Source organism: Hemiscyllium ocellatum, chromosome 5 (assembly GCF_020745735.1).
Source record: "Hemiscyllium ocellatum isolate sHemOce1 chromosome 5, sHemOce1.pat.X.cur, whole genome shotgun sequence".
Classification (NCBI taxonomy): Eukaryota; Metazoa; Chordata; class Chondrichthyes; order Orectolobiformes; family Hemiscylliidae; genus Hemiscyllium; species Hemiscyllium ocellatum.
Window position 1 is genome coordinate 34,405,062 of NC_083405.1, and position 22,112 is coordinate 34,427,173.

At 43.5% G+C, this 22,112-nt stretch overlaps 1 protein-coding gene across 2 annotated transcripts in view; it reads right to left on the reverse strand.

Moving 5' to 3' along the window:
• Positions 1 to 20,103: 20,103 nt before the first annotated feature.
• Positions 20,104 to 22,112, reverse strand: part of LOC132815655 (retinoic acid receptor beta-like) — a 220,245-nt gene continuing 218,236 nt past the window's right edge. For both annotated transcript variants that reach the window (XM_060824643.1, XM_060824644.1), the window contains one exon: positions 20,104 to 21,659. In XM_060824643.1, the coding sequence (XP_060680626.1) occupies positions 21,430 to 21,659 (230 nt within the window). In that variant the 3' untranslated portion in view covers positions 20,104 to 21,429. The remainder of the gene's footprint in view (positions 21,660 to 22,112) is intronic.

Sequence of the window (22,112 nt, forward strand, 5' to 3'; positions counted from 1 at the left end):
AACTTACATCTCCCTTTTTAGGATTTAAGAAATAGGAAGAGGAGGAGGCCATTCAGTCCCACAATTCAACAGGCTGATCTGATACTCCTCCCATTCACTTTCCTACCCTTTGTTCTATTGGTCAAGAATCTATCTCCAAGGACTCTGCCCCCAAAGATCTCTGTGACATGGAGTTCCAAAGAATCACAACCCTCTCAGAGAAGAAATGCCACCTCATCTCAGTCTTAAATTTGCACCAATTTATTCTGAGGACAATGCCTTCTGGTCCTCGACTTTCCCATGAGTGAGAACATCCTTTCAGTATTCACTCTGTCAAGTCCCTTAAGAATCCTGTATTTTTCAATGAGATTACCTCTCATTCGACTAACCTCCAGTGAGTAAAGTTCCAACTTGTTTAGCTTTTGGTCACAAGACAATCCCTCCACAATGGGGGGTCATCTGACGAACCTTCTCTGAACTGCCTCCAATTAAGTAACAGCTTTCGTTAAATAAGGGGACCAAAACTGATCTCCAGATGTGGTCTCACCAGCACCTTATACAATTGCAGTAAAACCTCTTTACTCTTACACTCTAACCTCCCTAAAATAAGGGCCAACATTCTATTGGCTTTCCTGACTACCTGCGACACCTGTGTGCGAGCTTGCTGTGTTCCATGCCCAAGTGTCCCCAAGTCCCTTTCTGTTGCAGGCTTTTGCAGTTTTCCCTGTTTAATTAATGTGTTGTTCTTTCCTCCCCCTTCCAAAATGAATAGCTTCACATTTTCCCACATTAAACTTAATTTGCTGATTTTATGACCAACTACCTAACACATTGTATTTCTCTATAAACTGTTGCCCTTTTACAACATGCCTTTCCATCTATTTTTATATCAGCTGCATATTAGACTAGAGTACACTCAGTTCCTTCCTCCAAGTCATTAATATATGTTGGAAACAGTTGCAGTACCAGTACTGATCCCTGTGGAACCCCACTGGTTATGGGTCATCAAGCTGAAAAAGAACCGCTTGTCCCTGCTTACTGTTTCCTGCCCATTCGCTAATTTTCTTTCCATACTGACATACTAGTTCTAACACCATGGGCTCCTATCTTATATCCTAACCTTTAGTGAAGTAACTTCTCAAACTCCTTTTGGAAGTCCAAATACAACACATCTACTGGTTCCCCTCTATCCTCTCTGGTTCAAACTTCCTCAATAAGCTCTAATAATACATTAGTCACACATGATTTCCCTTTCACAAAGCCATGACGACTCTGTGAGACTTAATTATTATTTTCTACATGTCCTGCTATTACTTCCTTAATAATTGATTCCAATACTTTCCCAACGGTGGCACAGTGGTTAGCACTGCTGCCTCACAGCGCGAGAGACCTGGGTTCAATTCCCGCCTCAGGCAACTGACTGTGTGGAGTTTGCACATTCTCCCCGTGTCTGCGTGGGTTTCCTCCGGGTGCTCCGGTTTCCTCCCACAGTCCAAAGATGTGCGGGCCAGGTGAATTGGCCATGCTAAATTGTCTGTAGTGTTGGGTAAATGTAGGGGAATGGATGGGTTTCGCTTCAGCGGGTCGGTGTGGACTTGTTGGGCCGAAGGGCCTGTTTCCACACTGTAAGTAATCTAATCTTATTTAAGGGGCAGCACGGTGGCACAGTGGTTAGCACTGCTGCCTCACAGCGCCAGGGACCTGGGTTCAATTCCTGCCTCAGGCGACTGACTGTGTGGAGTTTGCACGTTCTCCCCGTGTCTGCGTGGGTTTCCTCCGGGTGCTCCGGTTTTCTCCCACAGTCCAAAAGATGTGCGGGTCAGGTGAATTGGCCATGCTAAATTGCCCGTAGTGTTAGGTAAGGGGTATATGTAGGGGTATGGGTGGGTTGTGCTTCGGCGGGTCGGTGTGGACTTGTTGGGCCGAAAGGCCTGTTTCCACACTGTAAGTAATCTAATCTAATCTAATCTAATCTAATCAACGATAGATATTAGGCTAATTGATGTATAAAATGCTTGCTTCTTGCCTCCCTGCCTTTTTGAATAGGGGTGCCACATTAGCAGGAAGATCGATGTTTCGGGCAAAAGCCCTCCTGAAGAAGGGCTTTTGCCCGAAACGTCGAGCCTCCTGCTCCTCGGATGCTGCCTGACATGCTGTGCTTTTCCAGCATCACATTCTTGACTCTGATCTCCAGCATCTGCAGTCCTCACTTTGGCCTTGTGCCGCATTCACAGTTTTCCAATCCTCTGGTACTGCTCCAAAATCCAACATTGTAAAATTATAAACAATGCATTCACAATCTCTGTAGCTACCTATTTTCGTTAGGAAGTGTTTCCTAATTTCATTCCTGGAAGGTCTAGCTTTAATTTTTTTATGGTACAATGAGGGCAGAAAGCAATGAGTGGGGATAGGAGATTCTTTTTCAGGTTGGTGACCTGTGAGTAGTGGGGCTCCACAGGGATCAGTGCTTGGGAGTGCACCTGTTTGCAAATGTATTAATGACTTGGAAGAGGAAACACAAGAATTAGGAGCAGGCATAGGCTGTCCAGCCCTTTACACCTGCTCTACAATTCAATAAGACCACCCAGGTTGATAGTGCTGTTAAGAAGGCATACGGTGTGTTAGGTTTCGTTTGTAGAGGGATTGAGTTCCGGAGCCGCAACTGTACAAAACGCTAGTGCGGCCACACTTGGAATATTGTGTACAGTTCTGGTCTCCATATTTCGGGAAGGATGTGTAAGCATTGGAAAAGATGCAGAGGAGATTTACCAGGATGTTGCCTGGTCTGGAGGGAAGGTCTTATGAGGAAAGGTTGAGAGACTTGGGCCTGTTCTCATTGGAAAGAAGAAGGCTAAGAGGGGATTCGATCGAGACATACAAGATGATCAGAGGATTAGATAGGGTAGACAGTGAAAGTCTTTTTCCTAGGATGATGACATCAGCTTGTACGAGGGGGCATAACTACAAATTAATGGGTGATAGATTTAAGACAGATGTCAGAGGCAGGTTCTTTACACACAGTGGTAAGGTCTTCGATTAAAAAGTGAGGACTGCAGATGCTGGAGATCAGAGCTGAAAATGTGTTGCTGGTTAAAGCGCAGCAGGTCAGGCAGCATCCAAGGAACAGGAAATTCAACGTTTCGGGCATAATTCATAATTCCTGATGAAGGGCTTATGCCCGAAACGTCGAATTTCCTGTTCCTTGGATGCTGCCTGACCTGCTGCGCTTTAACCAGCAACACATTTTCAACACAGTGGTAAGGGCGTGGAATGCCCTGCCGAACTACATGCCTGCTAATGTAGTTAACTCAGCCACATTAGGGAGATTTTAACAATCCTTGGATAAGCTCATGGATGATGATGGGATAGTGTAGGGGGACGAGCTAAGAATAGTTCACAGGTCAATGCAACATCAAGGACCGAAGGGCCTGTTCTGCGCTGTATTGTTCTATGTTCTTTACTCTATCATTGCCAATCGCAGTCTCAGCTCCACTAATCCCTGTTTTCACCATGTCTCTTAATTCCTTTACTTTTCAATAAAGTATCTACCTAAGCTTTAAAAGTGATTACTGAAGTAGTGTCAGCTACTTCCCTGAGTTAGGAGTTCCATAAATTAACAACTCTCTGAATGAAGGAGTTCCATCTCAGTTCAGTTCTAAATCTGCTTCCTCTAATCTGGAGGCCATGCCCTCTTGTCCTAGTCTTACCTACAAGTGGAAAATCCTCTTTATTTCTATTTTATCGATTCCCTTCATAACTTTATATGTTTCCATAAGATCCCCCTCATTCTTCTGAATTCCAATGAATATAATCCCAATCTACTCAGCCTCTCCTCATAAACCAACCTCCTGAACTCCGGAATCAACCTCGTGAACCTCCTCTGTACCCCCTCTTGTGCCAGTACATCCTTTCTGAAGTAGAGAGACCAAATCTGCACACAGTACTCCAGGTGTGGCCTCACCAGCACCTTGTACAGCTGTAACAATACCTCTCTGCTTTTAAGCTCAACTCCTTTAGCAATGAAGGACAAAATTCCATTTGCCTTCCTAATTACCTGTTGTACTGTAGACCAACCTTCTGTGATTCATGTACAAGGACACCTAGGTCACTCTGCATAGCAACATGCTGTAACCTTTTACCTTCCAAGTAATAATCTATTTTGTTGTTACTCTTACCAAAATATATAACTTCACATTTACTAACATTGTATTCCATCTGCCAGACCTCTGCCCACTCACTCAATGTATCTATGTTCCTCTGCAAAGTTTCACAGTCCTCTGTACACTTTGCTCTGCCACTCATCTTAGTGTCATCTGCAGGTTTTGACACTGTACATGTGGTTCTCCCAACTCCAGCTCATCAATGTAAATTGTAAATAATTGTGGTCCTAACACCGATCCTTGAAGCACACAACTAGTCACTGATTGCCAGCCAGGATAGTATTCATTTATCCCCACTCTTTGCTTCCTGTCAGTCAACCAATCCTCTATCCACGCTAATACTCTACCCCTAACACCATGCATCCTTGTCTAATGTGCAGCACCTTGCCAAAGGCCTTTGGAAATCTAGGTACAGCACATCCACTGGGTCCCCATTGTCCATCTTGCTTGAAATGTCTTCATAGAATTCCAAAAGATTTGTGAAGCATGACCTGCCCTTCATGAACCCATGCTGCCTATGTACAATGGGACAACTTCAATCGAGATGCCCTGCTATTTCTTCCTTGATAATAGGCTCAAGCATCTTCCCCACCTACAGAGATTAAGCTCACTGGACTATAATTCCCCATCTTTTGTATACCTCCCTTTTAAACAGTGGCATCATATTTGCTGTTTTCCAATCTGCTGGGACTGCCCCAGAGTCCAGAGAAGTTTGGAAAATTACCACCAGTCTACCTGCTATTCCTCCCGCCATCTCTTTTAGTACACTTGGATGCCTTCCATCAGTGCCAGGAGACTTATCTATCCTTAGCTCCATCAGCTTACCCAATACTAACTCTTCCATAATAATAATTGTTTCCAGGTCCCACCCTATGTTCCTGATCATTAACTGAATATTAATTACTTAATCTCCCAGGTGTGACTGAAACATAGCATCCAGGTAACTCTCCTCCTCCCGGATGTGCCACAGTGTATGAAGCTCAGATTCCAGATCATCAACTCTGAGCCGGAGTTCCTCCAGTAACCAGCATTTGCTGCAGATGTGGTCACTGCCATTCACAATGGGATCAGCCAGCTCCCACATCATACAGCTACAGCACATCACCTGCCCAGCCATCTCTACCTAGTTAATCAATATGTATACATTTGAGTTATATAATTTATAGCACTTCTCTGCTATGGTCTTATTCAATTAATCAATTAATAGAAGATAAAAGAAGTAATTTTTTTAACCAATCAACTTACCTTATCAATGCACCAGAGTCCTTTTTTTTGGTTAGTGGAGGAAGGTAGTGGGAGACACTACACGTGTAGGGTCTCGCGTTCAGCCACTGCCCAAGTATATTACCGGCAGCCCCTCGTGCCTCTGCTCCTGTAAAGTGACAGGCCCCATGCTACAGGTGAGGTTTTATATTTCTTTGCTAACCTTCCTGACAGCCTCCTGCTCGACACTGCCGCATTTCCTGCTGCTGGCACAAGCAATGTACTGTGACCAGATTTACAGCTGAACCTCATTATACCATAAAATCCTGAAGATATAACTCCGGCCTCAGTGAAAGAGCAGATGTCAGCCTAGAATGACAGTGTGAAGAGAGAGCCCTTAGACACCACACCAGGAAGCTGCATTTGAGAACCTGATTACAGGCGTGAATAAAGAAATGTTACAATAAAAATGTAAGGGACTGAAGCGCCCTACTAACTGGTAAGGAACAAGCAGCCTCAGGGACAGTATATGTATAGACACACACAGCCTGAGATACTCTGGGCTGAATGTACACGGAACAGTATTTGCCTAAAGCTCAAAATAAAGCAGATTTAGTCAAAAGCTCCATGACAAATGGAAATAGGGTAGATTACCAAAAATGATCAGTTCCCCTGAATATCTTGAATGCTTTGCTCAATTATCTCCTAAATTTTCTGTGTTAAGTACAATACAACCTTCCGCTCTATCCTCTTAGCTTACCCTGTGGAATCTAGATGTCATTCTAGTAAAATTACACTGTGGTACCTCCAAACCCAATATGTTCATCTTAAAGCATGCTGCTAAGACCTGTTCAGAGTATTCCAGGGGCTGGATTTTAAGGAGCATAGGGGTCCACCACATGAACAAAATCAGGATACACTTACTCTCGCTCCGATAGCTCACCACCCACACCAGCTTCCCCGTCCTCCCAAGCATTTAATATTTTGTAAAGCGTTATTTTATTTAAGGTGAGACTTCCATTCTCATCTGAGCAAGAAGTCCACCTTGGACAGCAGCTGGCCAAGGACATAGCCAGTAGGTCCCAGTCTCATCAGAGCCTCCCGTGGCCACTGCTGGGACTGCACCCCAGTCCAAATTGCTAGGTGTATGTTGACACAGCAAAACATTAAGTGGAGACGGATATTGGCAGGGGAGGGCAGAAGACCCTGGTAAGGGGTGGGGGGAACTGGGATGGTGATGGGCGGGGGGTACTTGGGTAGACAGGCTAGGAGGGCAAGAACTAGAGTTGAGGGGGAGACCTTGGTGAATGGATCCTCCAAGGAGGTAACTACCCTGTGTGTCACCAGACCTCACAGTGTGAGCTGCCAACCTGGATTCTTGTTGTAGATTTGTGTTGATTAAATTTGAGCAGGAGTGAGATGACGCCCTTAAGTAGCCTTTAATTATCCTCTTTGTGGGGCTTGATTTGTTTACTTGTGGGCAGGCTGCCTAACAGTTATAGAGTCTTGGCATTATAGAGACATACAGGATGGAAACAGACCCTTTGGTCCAACCCTTCCATGCCGATCAAATATCCCAACCCAATCGAATCCCACCTGCCAGCACCCGGCCCATATCCCTCCAAACCCTTCCTATTCATATACCCATGTAGATGCCTTTTAAATTGTGTAGTTTTACCAGCCTCCACCACTTCTTCTGGCAGCTCATTCCATACATGTACCACCATGTATTACATGAAAAGGTTGCCCCTTAGGTCAATTTTATATCTTGCCCCTCTCACCCTTAACCTATGCCCTCTAGTTCTGGACTCCTCCATTCCAGGGAAAAGACTTTGCCTATTTATCCTATCCATGCCCCTCATAATTTTGTAAACCTCTATCAGGTCACTCCTCAGTCTCCGATGCTCCAGGGAAAACAACCCCAGCCTGTTCAGCCTCTCCCTACAGCTCAAACCCTCCAACCCTGGCAACATCCTTGTAAATCTTTTCTGAATCCTTTCACGTTTCACAACATCTCTCCGATAGGAAGGAGACCAGAATTGCAAGCAATATTCCAACAGTGGCCTAACCAATGTCCTGTACAGCTGCAACATGACCTCTCAACTCCTGTACTCAATACTCTGACCAATAAAGGAAAGCATACCAAACGCCTTCTTCACTATCCTATCCACCTGAGACTCCACTTTCAAGGAGCTATGAACCTGCACTCCAAGGTCTCTTTGTTCAGCAACGCTCTCTAGGACCTTTCCATTAAGTGTATAAGTTCCGCTAAGATTTGCTTTCCCAAAATGCAGCACCTCGCATTTATCTAAATAAAACTCCATCTGCCATTTGGCTCATCTGATCAAGATCCTGTTGTACTCTGAAGTAACCTCCTTCACTGTCCACTACATCTTCAATTTTGGTGTCATCTGCAAACTTACTAACTCAGTGGTTAGCAATGTAGCCTCACAGCACCAGGGACCTGGGTTCAATTCCAGCCTCGGGTGACTGTGTGGAGTTTGCACATCCTCCCCGTGTCTGTGTGGGTTTCCTCCAGGGGTTCCGGTTTCCTCCCACAGTCCAACGATGTACAGTTTAGGTGAATGGGCCATGCTAAATTGCCCGTAGTGTTAGGTGCATTAACCAGAGGGAAATGGATCTGGGTGGATTATTTTTCGGCGGGTCAGTGTGAACTTGTTGGGATGAAGGGCCTTTTTCCACATTGTAGGGAATCTAATCTAAAAAAAATACCTCTTTTGCTCACAACCAAATCATTTATATAAATGACAAAAAGTAGTAGACCCAGGACCGATCCTTGTGGCACTCCACTGGTCACAGGCCTCCAATCTGAAAAACAACCCTCCACCACCACCCTCTGTCTTCTACCTGTGAGCCAGTTCTGTATCCAAATGGCTAGTTTTCTTTGTATTCCATGAGATCTAACCTTGCTAACCAGTCCCCCATGAGGAACCTTGTCGAACGCCTTACTGAAGTCCACATAGATCACATCTACAGCTCTGCCCTCATCAATCCTCTTTGTTACTTCTTCAAAAAACTCAATCAAGTTTGTGAGACATGATTTCCCATGTTGACTATCCCTAATCAGTCCTTGCCTTTCCAAATACATGTACATCCTATCCATCAGGATTCCCTCCAACGACTTGCCCACCACTGACATCAGGCTCACCGGTCTATAGTTTCTTGGCTTGTCCTTACCACACTTCTTAAACAGTGGCACCACGTTTGTCAACCTCCAGTTTTCTGGCACTTCACCTCTAATATTGATGACACAAACATCTCAGCAAGAGGCCCAGCAATCACTTCTCTAGCTTCCCACAGAGTTCTGGGATACAACTGATCAGGTCCTGGGGATTTATCCATCCTTACCCATTTCAAGACATCTAGCACTTCCTCCTCTGTAATATGGACATTTTTCAAGAAGTCATCATCTATTTCTCTATATTTATATCTTCCATGTCCTTTTCCACAGTAAATACTGATGCAAAATACTTGTTGAGTATCTCCCCCATTTTCTGCAGCTCCACACAAAGGCCGCCTTGCTGATCTTTGAGGGGCCCTATTCTCTCTCTAGTTATCCGTTTCTCCTTAATGTATTTGTAAAAGCCCTTTGGATTTTTCCTTAACTCTATTTGCCAAAGCTATCTCATGCCCTCTTTTTGCCCTCCTGATTTCCCTCTTGAATATACTCCTACTGCCTCTATATTCTTCTAAGGATTCATTCAATCTCTCTTGTCTATGCCTGACATATACTTCCTTCTTTTTCTTAACCAAACCCTCAATTTCTTTAGTCATCCAGCATTCCCTATACCTACCAACCTTCCCTTTCACCCTGACAGGAATATACTTTCTCTGGATTCTTGTTATCTCATTTCTGAAGGCCTACCATTTTCCAGCCGTCCCTTTACCTGCAATCATCTGCCTCCAATCAGGTTTCGAAAGTTCTTACCTAATACCATCAAAATTGGCCTTTCTCCAATTTAGAACTTCAACTTTTATATCTGGTCTATCTTTTTCCATCACTATTTTAAATCTAATAGAATTATGGTCGCTGGCCCTAAAGTACTCCCCACTGACACCTCAGTCACCTGCCCTGCCATTTCCCAAGAGTAAGTCAAGTTTTGCACTTTCTGTACCTTATGTAGGTACATCCACATACCGAATCAGAAAATGTTCTTGTACGCCCTTAACAAATTCCTTTCCATTTAAACCCTTAACACTATGGCAGTCCCAGTCGATGTTTGGAAAGCTAAAATCCCCTACCATAACCACCATATTATTCATACAGCTAACTGAGATTTCCTTACAAATCTGTTTCTCAATTTCCCTCTGACTGTTGAGGGGTCCATAATACAATCCCAATAAGGTGACCATCCCTTTCTTATTTCTCAGTTCCACCCAAATAACTTCCCTGGATGTACTTCTGAGAATATCCTCCCTCAGTACAGCTGTAATGCTATCCTTTATCAAAAACACAATCCCCCTCCCCCCCACCTCCTCTCGCCTCCCTTTCTATCCTTCCTGTAGCATTTGCATTCTGGAACATTAAGGTGTCAGTCCTGCCCATCCCTGAGCCATGTTTCTGTAATTGCTATAATATCCCAGTCCCATGTTCCCAACCATGCCCTGAATTTATCTGCCTTCCCTGTTAGGCCCCTTGCTTTGAAATAAATGCAGCTTAGTTTATCAGTCCACCTTGTTCTCTGCTTTGTCCCTGCCTGTCATGTCTGACTAGCTTCTTTTCTCAACTGTCTCTATTGCTGGTTAAGACACTGCTGATGGCACCCATGATCTTTTACAGGCCTCATTATCTGCAAATATGCTGCCAGTGTGTCATCAAACGCAAGACCAGGTTTGGTCTAAGAGGACCACAGGATGACTACAGCATGAGTTCCAGTCACTGTATTCTGACCAATGAGTCTATTGATGGTTTGGATTAATTAGATTAGATTACTTACAGTGTGGAAACAGGCCCTTCGGCCCAACAAGTCCACACCGACCCGCCACCCACACATTTACCCCTTACCTAACACTACGGGCAATTTTAGCATGGCCAATTCACCTGACCAGCACATCTTTGGACTGTGGGAGGAAACCGGAGCACCCGGAGGAAACCAATGCAGACACAGGGAGAACATGCAAACTCCACACAGTCAGTTGCCTCAGGCGGGAATTGAACCCCGGTCTCTGGCACAGTGAGGCAGCAGTGCTAACCACTGTGCCACAATCTCAGAACCTGCTCATCGCATCTCAATGACTTATTTACTTGAAGCTCCAAATTCTTTAATGTGTTAAATCTCTACCCACATTAGTGTGCCCGAAAACGTATTGACTCAAAATGGCCATGGGCATCACATGATTCTCACAGGTTGGCCATGTTTTATGTGACCAACATGGGATAAACACAAGACAGCCTGCTAAATTGCCCCAAAGAACACCTCCAATCTGTGCATAAGCATGACCCTGACCATCCCATAGCAGGTAATTTTAACACAGTATCCTGCTCACATGCCCACTTGTCTGTCCTCAGCATGCTGCAATGCTCCAGCGAATCACAGCGCAAACTGGAGGAACAACGTCTTATCTTCAAACGAGGCACTTTACAACCTTCTGGACTCAATATTGAGTTCAACGCTGTCAAATTGTGAACATTCTTTCCCTTTCTTTTAGCTCTACTTCTTACATTCTCTGTCACTGTGTCCTCTCTCCCCTCCCCCGACCCAGTGTATCTGTTCTCTCCCATCTGGCAATTAGACATAGTATTGTTCTGCCATTCTGATCACTTAATCTGAACTATCAACACTTTTCCTCCCTCAACACTCCACCCTCCACCCAACTCCCCCCATTGCACTTCAGCTCTGATGAAGAGACAAAATGTTAGCTTGCTCTCTCTCCATGGATGCTGCCTGACTCACTCTGATCTCCAGCACGTTTTGTTTTCAGTACAGATTCCAACATCTGCAGTGATTTGCTCTGATCCTATATCTAGATGAATGTGCAGGACAATGGGTTAGCCAAGGTAAATGCAGGGTTATGGGGATTGGGTATGATGCTCTTTGGAAGATAGGCACAGGCTTGATGGGCCGAATAAACTCTATCTGCACTTTAGAGATTCTATGAGTCTATGTTTTGAACTGAGATGAACATTTCACCCAAAAGACCATGAAACCAGTAAAACATCAATTCTTCCCCCATCACTACCCTCACCTTCACTGAGGGGCATGAAAATGCCCTCAGCTTTAGTTATTCATTACACCATTCTGAGAACCTGCACAGGTTGGAGGTGGACCCTTGCCTATAGGTAGTTGGACCGTTCCGTATCACCTGTCCTTCGTGGAGAAATTTATGAAGGAAAACACCTTTGACCACAAGTCCTTGAGACCCTTCGGGAAAAGGAGAGGACAGATCCTATCGAGTGGTTCCCTGAGCAGACTGTCAAAGCCATTTGGCAGAATGCCTCATTGCCAGAACTTTCCAACAAGCACCAAGACATGGCTTGGCTGGTGGTGAGAAGGGGTCTGCCTGTGAGATCCTTCATGCACGCCCGGACTCTCAGCTGCACCGCACGCTGCCCTCGAAGCGGCTGCGGGGGGACGAGACTGTCACACACCTCCTTCTGGAATGTGCCTACGCAGAAGAGGTCTGGAGAGGAATGTAGTGGTGTTTGTTGAGGTTCGTCCCGAGCAACACTGTGACACGGGACTCCGTGCTTTACGGTCTGTTCCGCGGGACGCACACCGAAACGAACATCAATTGTGCCTGGAGGATCATCAACTCAGTGAAAGACGCTCTTTGGTCTGCCCAGCTGAAGGAGTTGACCCCGACTGAGTGTTACAGACTGGCACATTCCAAGGTCCAGGACTACGTGCTGAGGGACACACTGAAGCTTGGGGCAGCTGCTGCCAAGGCACGATGGGGAAAGACCACCGTGTAACATCTGCCTGCCTAAGGACAATGGGGGACCCACTCAGTATTTGAGCTCCACTGATGTCTCAGCTAAACATCTGGATGGTCAACATACAGACTTGCATATATAAATGACTCAGTCTGTCCTCTGTATGTAAAGGCATGTAATGTATATATGAATGGCATCACTAACTGAACAGATACCAAAAGGTTTCTATGAACAAAGTATATTTTTGAAATAAATAGTTTAAAAAAATCATCCTGGATCAATCCCTGAGCAGACAGGGAATGCATTTCAAGGGACCCCTTTGGCAGAGTAAGTGTGGAATTTTAGGCTGCAGAACAGAACATAGGCTGGAGAGGGCGCTCTTAGCCCCTCAAGAAGAAAAATATACAGTTATAGAACTGACTGGGAGAAAATATCAGGAAACAAAGATAACAGCTATATTTGCTATTTCTGAATGTGTAAATACCCAACTTAGGCCTCAGGTTAAAACCTTATGTCTCAAGGCTTCCCAAACTATATCCTCTAAACTGTATATTATTCTAAATAAATACTGAAAGAACTGTGGATGCTGGGAATCAGAAGCAAAACAGAAATTGCTGGAAAAGCTCAGCGCGTTTGTCAATATGTGAGGAGTGACATAGAGTGGTCCCATGACCCTTCTGCAGAACGAAGTTGGCATTGTTGGAGGTCAGTTATCTTAGCTCAAGGATATCCCTGCAGGATTTCCTCAGGGTAGTGTCCTAGACCCAACCATCTTCAGCTGCTTCATTAATGACCTTCCCTCCATCATAAGGTCAAAAGTGGTGATGTTTGCACAATGTTCAGCACCATTTGGAAATTCTCAGATATTGAAGCAATCCATGACCAAATACAGCAAGAGCTGGACAATAACCAGTTTGGACTGACAAGTTGCAAATAATATTCATAGCACACAAATGCTTGGCCATGACAATCTCCAATAAGAGACAATCCAACCATTACCCCTTGACATTTAATGGTATTACCATCACTGAATCCACCACTATCAACTTCCTGTGAGTTACTATTGACCAGAAACTCAACTAGACTCACCACATAAACATAATGGCTACAAAAGCAGGTCAGAGGCTAGGAATACTATAGTGAGTAACTCACTTGCTGACTTCCCAAAGCCTTTACAAGGCACAAGTGATGGAATACTTGGCACTCGCCTTGATAAATGCAGATCCAACAACACTTAGGAAACTTGACACCATCAGGACAAAGCAGCCCACATCCACAGACATTCACTCCCTCCACCACTGATGCTCAGTAGCAGCAGTATGTACTACTTACACGATGCCCTGCAAAACTTCACAAACTTCCTCAGGCATCACCTTCCAAACCCACAACCAAATCCATCTGGAAGGACAAGGGCAGCAAATACCTGGGAATACTGCCATCTCAAGTTGGCCTCCAAGCCCCTCACCATCCCGACTTGCAAATATATCACCGTTCCTTCACTGTGGCTGGGTCAAAATCCAGGAATTCCCTCCCCGGAAGGGTATTACGCATCAACCCACAACAAGTGGGCTGCAGTGATTCAAGGAGGCAGCTCACCACCACCTTCTCAAAGGCAGGTCGGGACAGGCAATAAATGCTGGCCATCTGTGTCCTAGTGAACTTTTTGTGAATTACTGGAATCTGAATCTGTGTTTCCAGTTAACAGCTTCTGTGGGAATGATTCACATTATTGCCTCCCACACTAACAGCTGATTCCAGATTTAGTATTAGGGCTTGCTTTTGCATATAACTCAGTGTCAAGAGAAATTGCAAACTGGACAGTTTCAATGAATTCCTTGCTTCCAAACACCATCATTAACAAAACGTTTCATTTTTATGGTCCATTTAATGCAATGAATTCAGCCACGTTATTTCACAGGAGAAGGTCAATTCGTTAAAGTCACCATAGCCAGACCATAGGCTGCTCTCTCATTAGACAGAGATGACGAGTGGTAGTTTAACCTGAGGGTCAGCACTCCTTGGGGAGAAGGGGAGGTTGAGAAAGAGAGGCCTTCAATGGTATCCTCAACCCAAAAGGCAATGTTTCACTATAAAATACATCAGAGTTACCTGAGAAGACTTTAGATCAGCTGACCAATGTGAGTTATGGGAGGGAATTTCAACTGAAGGCATGGTCACCAGTGATGGAGAAAGTGCGATGGTGATACACAGAATGGGGGAAAGTGGTGATGGCCCAGTGGTATTATTGATAGACTCTTAACCCAGGTAATGTTTTGGGGATCTGGGTTCGAATCCCACCACAGCAGATAGTCAAATTTAATTTAAAACAAAATCTGGAATTAAGAATCTGATGACCATGGATCCGTTGTTGATTTTCAGAAAAACTCATCTGGCTCACTAATGTCCTTTAGTGAAGGAAACTGCCATCTTTACCTGGTCTGGTCTATATATGACTCCAGACCCATAGCAATGTGGTCGTGCCAGGGTTAGAGGATTTGAGCTATAGGGAGAGACTGAACAGGCTGGGGCTGTTTTCCCTGGAACGTCGGAGGCTGAGGGGTGACCTTATAGAGGTTTACAAAATTATGAAGGGCATAGATAGGATAAATAGGCAAAGTCTTTTCCCTGGGGCAGGGAGTCCAGAACTAGAGGGCATAGGTTTAGGGTGAGAGGGGAAAGATATAAAAGACAGCGATAGGGAACTTTTTCACACAGAGGGTGTTACGTGTATGGAATGAACTGCCAGAGGAAGTTGTGGAGGCTGATACAATTGCAACATTTAAAAGGCATCTGGATGGGTATATGAATAGGAAGGGGTTGGAGGGATATGGGCCAGGTGCTGGCAGATGGGACTCAGCATGGACGAGTTGGACCGAAGGGTCTGTTTCCGTGCTGTACATCTCTATGACTCTCTGACTCTTAAGTGCCCTCTAGGCAATTAGGCATGGACAATAAATGCTGGCCTATCTGCCCCGTCCTCTTCCCATTAATGAATAAAACAAATGAATACAGATCTCTCAAAGAGCTGTGGGGTCAGAGGAGGTTAGAAAGTGAGGGAGGGATGACTCTATGGAGGGGTTTGAAACAATGGATGAGAATTGTAAAATCTGGATGTTGTTTGATTGTGTGCTAAAGTATTTCAATAAACACAGAGGAGATTTGGTAATGAGGATGCTGAGGAGCTAAGATGAGGGCACTGGGGTTTTGGATGATGTAGTGTTTCTGAGCACAGAGTCTCAGAGACCAACTAGGAATGTGTTGGAGTAGGGTAAAATAACCAAAGTATGAATAAGGTGTTCAGCAGCAGATGCACTGAGATGGAGCCAAAGTTGGCCAATGTTATAGAGGTGGGGGAAACAGGTCATTTTAATAATGATACATAATAATACGCAGTTGGTGCATCATCTTGAGGTTAACTCGGACACTGAAGTTGTAAACAGATTAGTTTAGTGTCAGACAGCTGCCAAGGAAAAGGACAGTGCAGGTAGCTAGAGACCAGATTTTGGAGCAGGCAGTGAAAACAATGAATTCTTCTCAATATTTAATTAAAGGAAATTTCTGCTACTCCTTTATTGGATACCAGAGGAACATTCTGAGAATTTAGCAACAGGGGGAGAGTCAAGACAGGTGAAGGTAAGGCAGAGCTGGCTGCTGTCAGCAAGTTTGTCCAAGTTAATGCTGTGTGTTTAGATGATGTCACAGTCGGGCAACATGGAGATAAGAAGTATGAGGCAGTGAGCAAAATGTTCAGATCTTGACAGGATTCAGTGTAATGTAAATGAACACCTGCAGAGGGAGTACTGGGTCACTGTATGGAAAAACAAAACTTGATATACATGAAGTTTAATGGTCCACGGGTAAGGTTTAAAAAAACTCCAGAAAAGTACAGAATTGAGTTATACTGTAGAAATATTTAGCATCTGAGTTCATTCTAAATGAATCTCTAATGTGTCAATTTGCAGAATAATGAATTCAGTTTGATGGAACACCCTTTTAGTAGCTTTCCCCATTCTGCAGTGACTCTGCCCTTCCCTTGATAGTCAGATATCTGTAGGTATTTGGAACAGATTTTTAAAAACAAATGCATACTTTGATGAAAAATAATCACAAATCTTAGCTTTTCTGGCCTCTCTGTCTTTTTCACCTTTAAAATGATCTTTAAAATTTACCCCATTGAGTGAGCCTTTGTACCTTAATACCTCCTTACTTGGCTCAGTGTCAAATTTAGTTTAACAAAGCACCCAATGAAGTGTGTAAGAATGGTTCATTCTATTAACAATGTCCAATGGTTCAAAATAATTTACGGAATGTCTAATAATAGGTTAATAATGTTGGCGCTATATAAATGCAGGTGAGTTTTTTTCAGTTTCCTTAAGGATAATGCACATTTACAGGTAATTTTAAATTCATTACAAAATATCGTCAGGATGATAACAAAGTGAAGCAGCTTCTATATTTTTTGGCCAGTCTTCTCACCAAAAGTGCAGTCAGAGAAAGTGTGGAGGTTTTATTGTCAGCACACCTGATGGGCTGTCCCAATGTGTTTGTTGGAATGAAGGCTCACAATCCAGCGCCACAATGATTTTGCTTGCATTTGAATAAGCGCCGGAATCATCTTACAAATCAGGACTGTCCAAATAAGCGTGGGTCAAGATTATAAACCAAAAGCATCAGGTTATTAAAGTTAGCCTGTAGCTCCCTTATATACGCTAATAGTCTGCATCTTTGCTTCAGTCGCATGAATTTTCCATTTGCTGCACTCACACTGCTGAGTGGAAATGATCATTTTCTGGAAGACCATCCTGACCAGAAATTGTTCAAACGGGTTTCATGTCAGAACATCAAAGCTGCAGGCTGCACTGCATTCTGAGCTGTAAGAATCTTCAACACAAAGCGCTCAGTCTGCAGTCTCAAATATTGGGATGGCCAATTAAACAGAGTGACATCCACAGCCTTGACTCTGTTTTATCTCTTTTTTATTGATCCTTTTGAACTTCATGCCATACAGTGGGATGTACTTTGTCACTGCAGCTGTATATTGACCAGCAGGAGCCCAAAACTATTGGCACAGCTCATGTTTGTCCCCTTAACACAGTGTTCTGTTGAGCAACTCAGATCATGAAGAAGGAAAGAATGTGCCCCTCTCTCGTCCCTGACACACACACACACACACACACACACAACTACTTGTGACTTGGAGATGTCGGTGTTGGACTGGGGTGTACAAAGGTAAAAATCACACAGCACCAGGTTAAAGTCAAACAGGTTTAATTGAAAGCACTAGCTTTCGCAGCGCTGCTCCTTTAGCAGGTGGTTTCTCCAGTACTTGCTGAAGTATTTTGTAAGGTTCTGGGTTTTTCGATGTATATGTTGCATTCTCTCAGCTCAACAATGACAATGACTTGTTTTTACATCTCACCTTCAAAGCTTCGGTTCAAACACATTTTGACGTTCAATCACACAAGGAGAAACCGGGACAGATGACCAAAGGCTGGGTCAAAGAGACAGGAGTGAGGGAGAAGACAAGAGAGAAATTTAGGCAAACAATATCCGATTAAGGGTCCAGGAAGCTGGAGACAGGTGTGCCACTAATACAATGATTAAGATCAGGGAATGACAAACTATCAGAATTGATGAAGTGCAGACATCTCAGGCAGGAGAAGATTAAAATTACACAGATTGGAGTGAGACAAAATAGATTTTTAAATAAAGTTGAACATTTACAAATAGCGGTATTGCTGAACTAAGAGCCAATGTAGATCAGTGATGATGGTGAATGGGACTCAGTGCAACCTAGGACCAAGGACAGCATACTCTTGGATGAGTTGCAGTTTCTGAAATCTGGCCGCTCAGAGGGAAATTGTCAAGTATACGAGTAATAAAGGAGGGTTTCCCAAGCAGATGAGCTGTCACAAGTGTGGTCAGGTGCTGCAAACTCTTCCCTGGATTGAAGAATCTGCCACGGTCCAATAGTTTGATTCTGCCTCATTCAGTTACAGATAGACAGATGGAATCAGTGGAGTTTACGGTGATTACCAAAGACAATAGTTTCAGTTCTATCAGTACTCTGTTGGAGGATATTCCTGCTTCTTCAGTACTAGATAGATACAATGGAAAGTTTGGCATTCTGTGATGATGAGCCTTCGGATTACATGTGGAAGTGGACATTGTGTTTTTGGATGATGTTGCCAAGGGAACATGTGGATGAGATGTAGGAGGGGGGTGGAGGTGTGGGGGTTGGGGAGGTGGCTGGGGGAGTACGTTGGGGCTCGCAGAAATAATGCAGTAGTGCTGAGAAGGGAAACCAGTACAGGTACTACTCTGGCTGTGACTGGATAAGACTCAGGCATTTTGCAGATGTTGTTGATAAAGTTATTGTGCAAAAGGTCAAAGCATGGTAAGTCTTGGCATGTACAAAGTGAGCCAAGGGGCCTATAGTTAGTGAAGATTGAGAAGTAGAGAAATCGTCCAGGCGCTGCCTCTGATTAATAATCAGGATCTCGATACCTATTCAATGTTTATCATCAGACACAGTAAATAACTGCACCTGAAAATGACCAAATTCCAGACAGCGTAAAAATAAAAAGAGTTAAAATTGGAGATGCTGTCAATATGAAATAAAAACAGTAAATGCTGTGAAGGCCAGATGAGTGAATGGATTAGAATTCACCCTTTGACATGGGAAATGGAAGTCAGTCTGTGACATTGCTTCATTCCACCCGCTGCTTCACCTCACAGCCTCGATTAGGCAGAGAAACGTTAACTCTTGACTTCTCTCACCAGATGTTGCCAGACCTGCTGAGGCCTGACTCCACACCTGCTTCCCCCATGGCATCACACAAGAAGCCCACTCACCTCACCGAACATCTCAAACTCTGTTACATTCAAGTTTGAAGTGGGCATTAATGTGAAAGGTCTGATGTCAGCGTGGGTGTATGGTGAGCTATGACCCACAGTGGTCAGATTGATCCCTGATGAGAATTGCAGCATGGGTAGGTTTGACCCCTCTCCATCTGTGGTTACCTGACCTGGCCTTGACTCATGTTTCGATGGCCTCACAGTGTTGCCTCACAGTGCTGGACAGCAGGGTTCAATTCTGAAGAATTCATTCCTGAAGAAGTGCCCATGCCCAATACGTCGATTCTCCTGTTCCTTGGATGCTGCCTGACCTGCTGTGCTTTTCCAGCAACACATTTTTCAGCTCTGATCTCCAGCATTTGCAGTCCTTACTTTCTCTGACCTGGGTTCAATCCCTGTCTTGGGCAACTGTCTGTGTGGGGTTTGCACATTTTCCCTGTGTCTGTGTGGAGTTTCCTCCCACAGGTGGATTGGCCATTCTAAATTGTCGCATAGTGTGAGGTGCATTAGTCAGGGGTAAGTCTAGGGTAGGGGAATGGGGTCTGGGTGGGCTACTTGGTGTGGACCTGTTTCCATACTGTAGGTAACCTAATCTAAATCAGTTAATACTTTGCTTCATCATAATATGTCAAATGTTTTCATTAGTTGTGAAATGTTTTGGAACATTGTGAAAGGTGCTATACAAATGTAAGGTTTTATTTTAATTCTTCAGAGGAAGAAAGAATAAAAGGAAAAGGATAACTTCTGGAAAATTAACTTGTTCTAAACAAGGAACAATTCTTTCATACATGAAAACAAACAAAAGTTGTACATCTAAACTCCATATTCATGTTCAATTTTACTGTAGGTTGGTAATACCATTGAAGTACATTACTTAACATGTGTAGATAATGGAAACAATGTTGATTGTCTTTTTCTAATCCATCAACTACTCCAATTTGGACCAGTTTGATGCTGAAATACACTGAATATTTCAGGAAAAAGTAACTCTACAGCACACTTTAAAATAAATATACTTTATTCTTTTGCCAGGAAACTTGATGGAAAAGGTAACAGTATATGAACATAGAAAGCATTGTTAAACAATCTCAATGTACAAACTGAGCCAGTTGAAGTACAGAGCAGCCCTAACGCTAGAAAACAACATCCCACTAGTGCTTCAGACACTACAAGAATGATTCAATAAACTCAAATTACTGTACTCAAGAACAAATCTACGATAGACCACGCTTCTGCAGAGAGATATAATGTGTGTCAGCCACCAGATGAAATTTACTTACTGGCTCATGTACAAGCGAATAAAATAACAAAATAACACTGAAAAGTGTTGTGCCTTGGAGGCTATCTTTACTGCAAACAACATGCAGTGCTTTACTTTATCTCTTGATATGTTGCTGAACATGAAACGAATCTGCTCAGCTAAAATAACTAAACAAAACTTTTTTTAACTAGCTCTTTAGGCTAGCACAAAGCCAGTAGGCAATGAGTGAACCCTACCACAAAAAAATAATATGTTCGGACTAAATGTACGCAAAGAATTGCTTTTCTTTTTAAAAAAAAATTCTGTTACTTAAGTGCTTGTGAACTGTAAACATTCATACAAACAACATGGTAATGGGTAGGCTAACTGTGCCAGTGGGAAACGATTATTACCAGCACCAAAGTGCTAGCATTTTTTTTAAAAAAAGTTAAATCTTAGACTTTGTTTATCATTGCAAAAAGAGATGGAAATATGTCCTTGTCTATTTGACAAAATTGAATGCTGGTGCACTGAGGATAAAATCCTAATCTTCAGGTATTTTTTTCACTAAGAAATACAAGAGAATGCAACAGTAACATTGAGAATAATAATGGATGTCCCATGTTGTCTAAACCAAAGAATTCTGTAAGCATAACTCACCTGATTTATGTACTTAGGCTTTGTTCCATAACTTGGTGTATGTGTTTAGACATGATATGCAAGGCAATGAGAAAGCACCAGAAACTCCAGCATAGAAATTTAGAATACATTGAGGAGTAACTCTGCAAAATAAAGTAATAATCAGAGTTCGACATAATTTTCCACAGCTTCTTCCCAGCATGCAATAGTGGACACAGATTAGCTTTACCAGACCGCAGGCTTTGAACATACCGCACGTAACCCGGGAGGCCTGCCTCTGGCCTACAGAGTTTCGGATTCAGCATTCTCATGTCCAGAAGTCCATTGGAGTCCTGAGCCTCCGTGGTGTCAGTGTTGGAAATACACTTATCAACCTGGTCCTTCAGAGCTTGATGTCTCAGAGCAAAGGAGAGAAGAAGCTATCACATTTGGGAATGGTTGTGGTCACTCGCCATTTACTGTGTGTTGGGTACCTGGCTGTTTGGTCCATGGGCTGCACAGCTGGGAGACACACTGGGGCTGGAAGTTGCTTCTAGTGCTAGACCACTGCTCCCATTAGTTTCTGTGCTTGTGTCTGCTGTAGGTGCAAGGGGATCGTGGCCTTCTGAGTTTTCCAGCATTTCTTGAATAAGGGGTGGCATCGATCCAGGGATCTCCAGCTTGAGCGTGATGACACGTTCTGCACCTGAACAGGGAGAGAAATCTCCTCTTAGTTACTCTTGGTTAGTTTACCTTTATGAGATGCTGTCTGAGAATATTCCCAATTGACACTCAATTTACTATGTGAGTGAATTAGTATCTAACAAGAGTACATTCAGACTGTAATTAGTAAACCAAGGAGGAAGAGACCTTGTGCTATTTGTACAGAAGGCAACACTTCAAACACTGTACATAGAACAAACAGATGTACAAGTCAGACACTGGGAAAGGTTTGGGACATTTGACACAGATTTTGAAAAGCTAATGACTGCACTGACTTCAAACGGACCAGATTAAGTTCCAGAAAGACATAGCAAAATTAATATCAAAAAACCTCAACTCCAGAAGTAACATTTAAAATAAAATAGAATAACTAAAAATTAAAGCTTTCTAGTAGCGCATTTTGCAGTTTGACCCAGTGATGACAATGTTGGCTGAA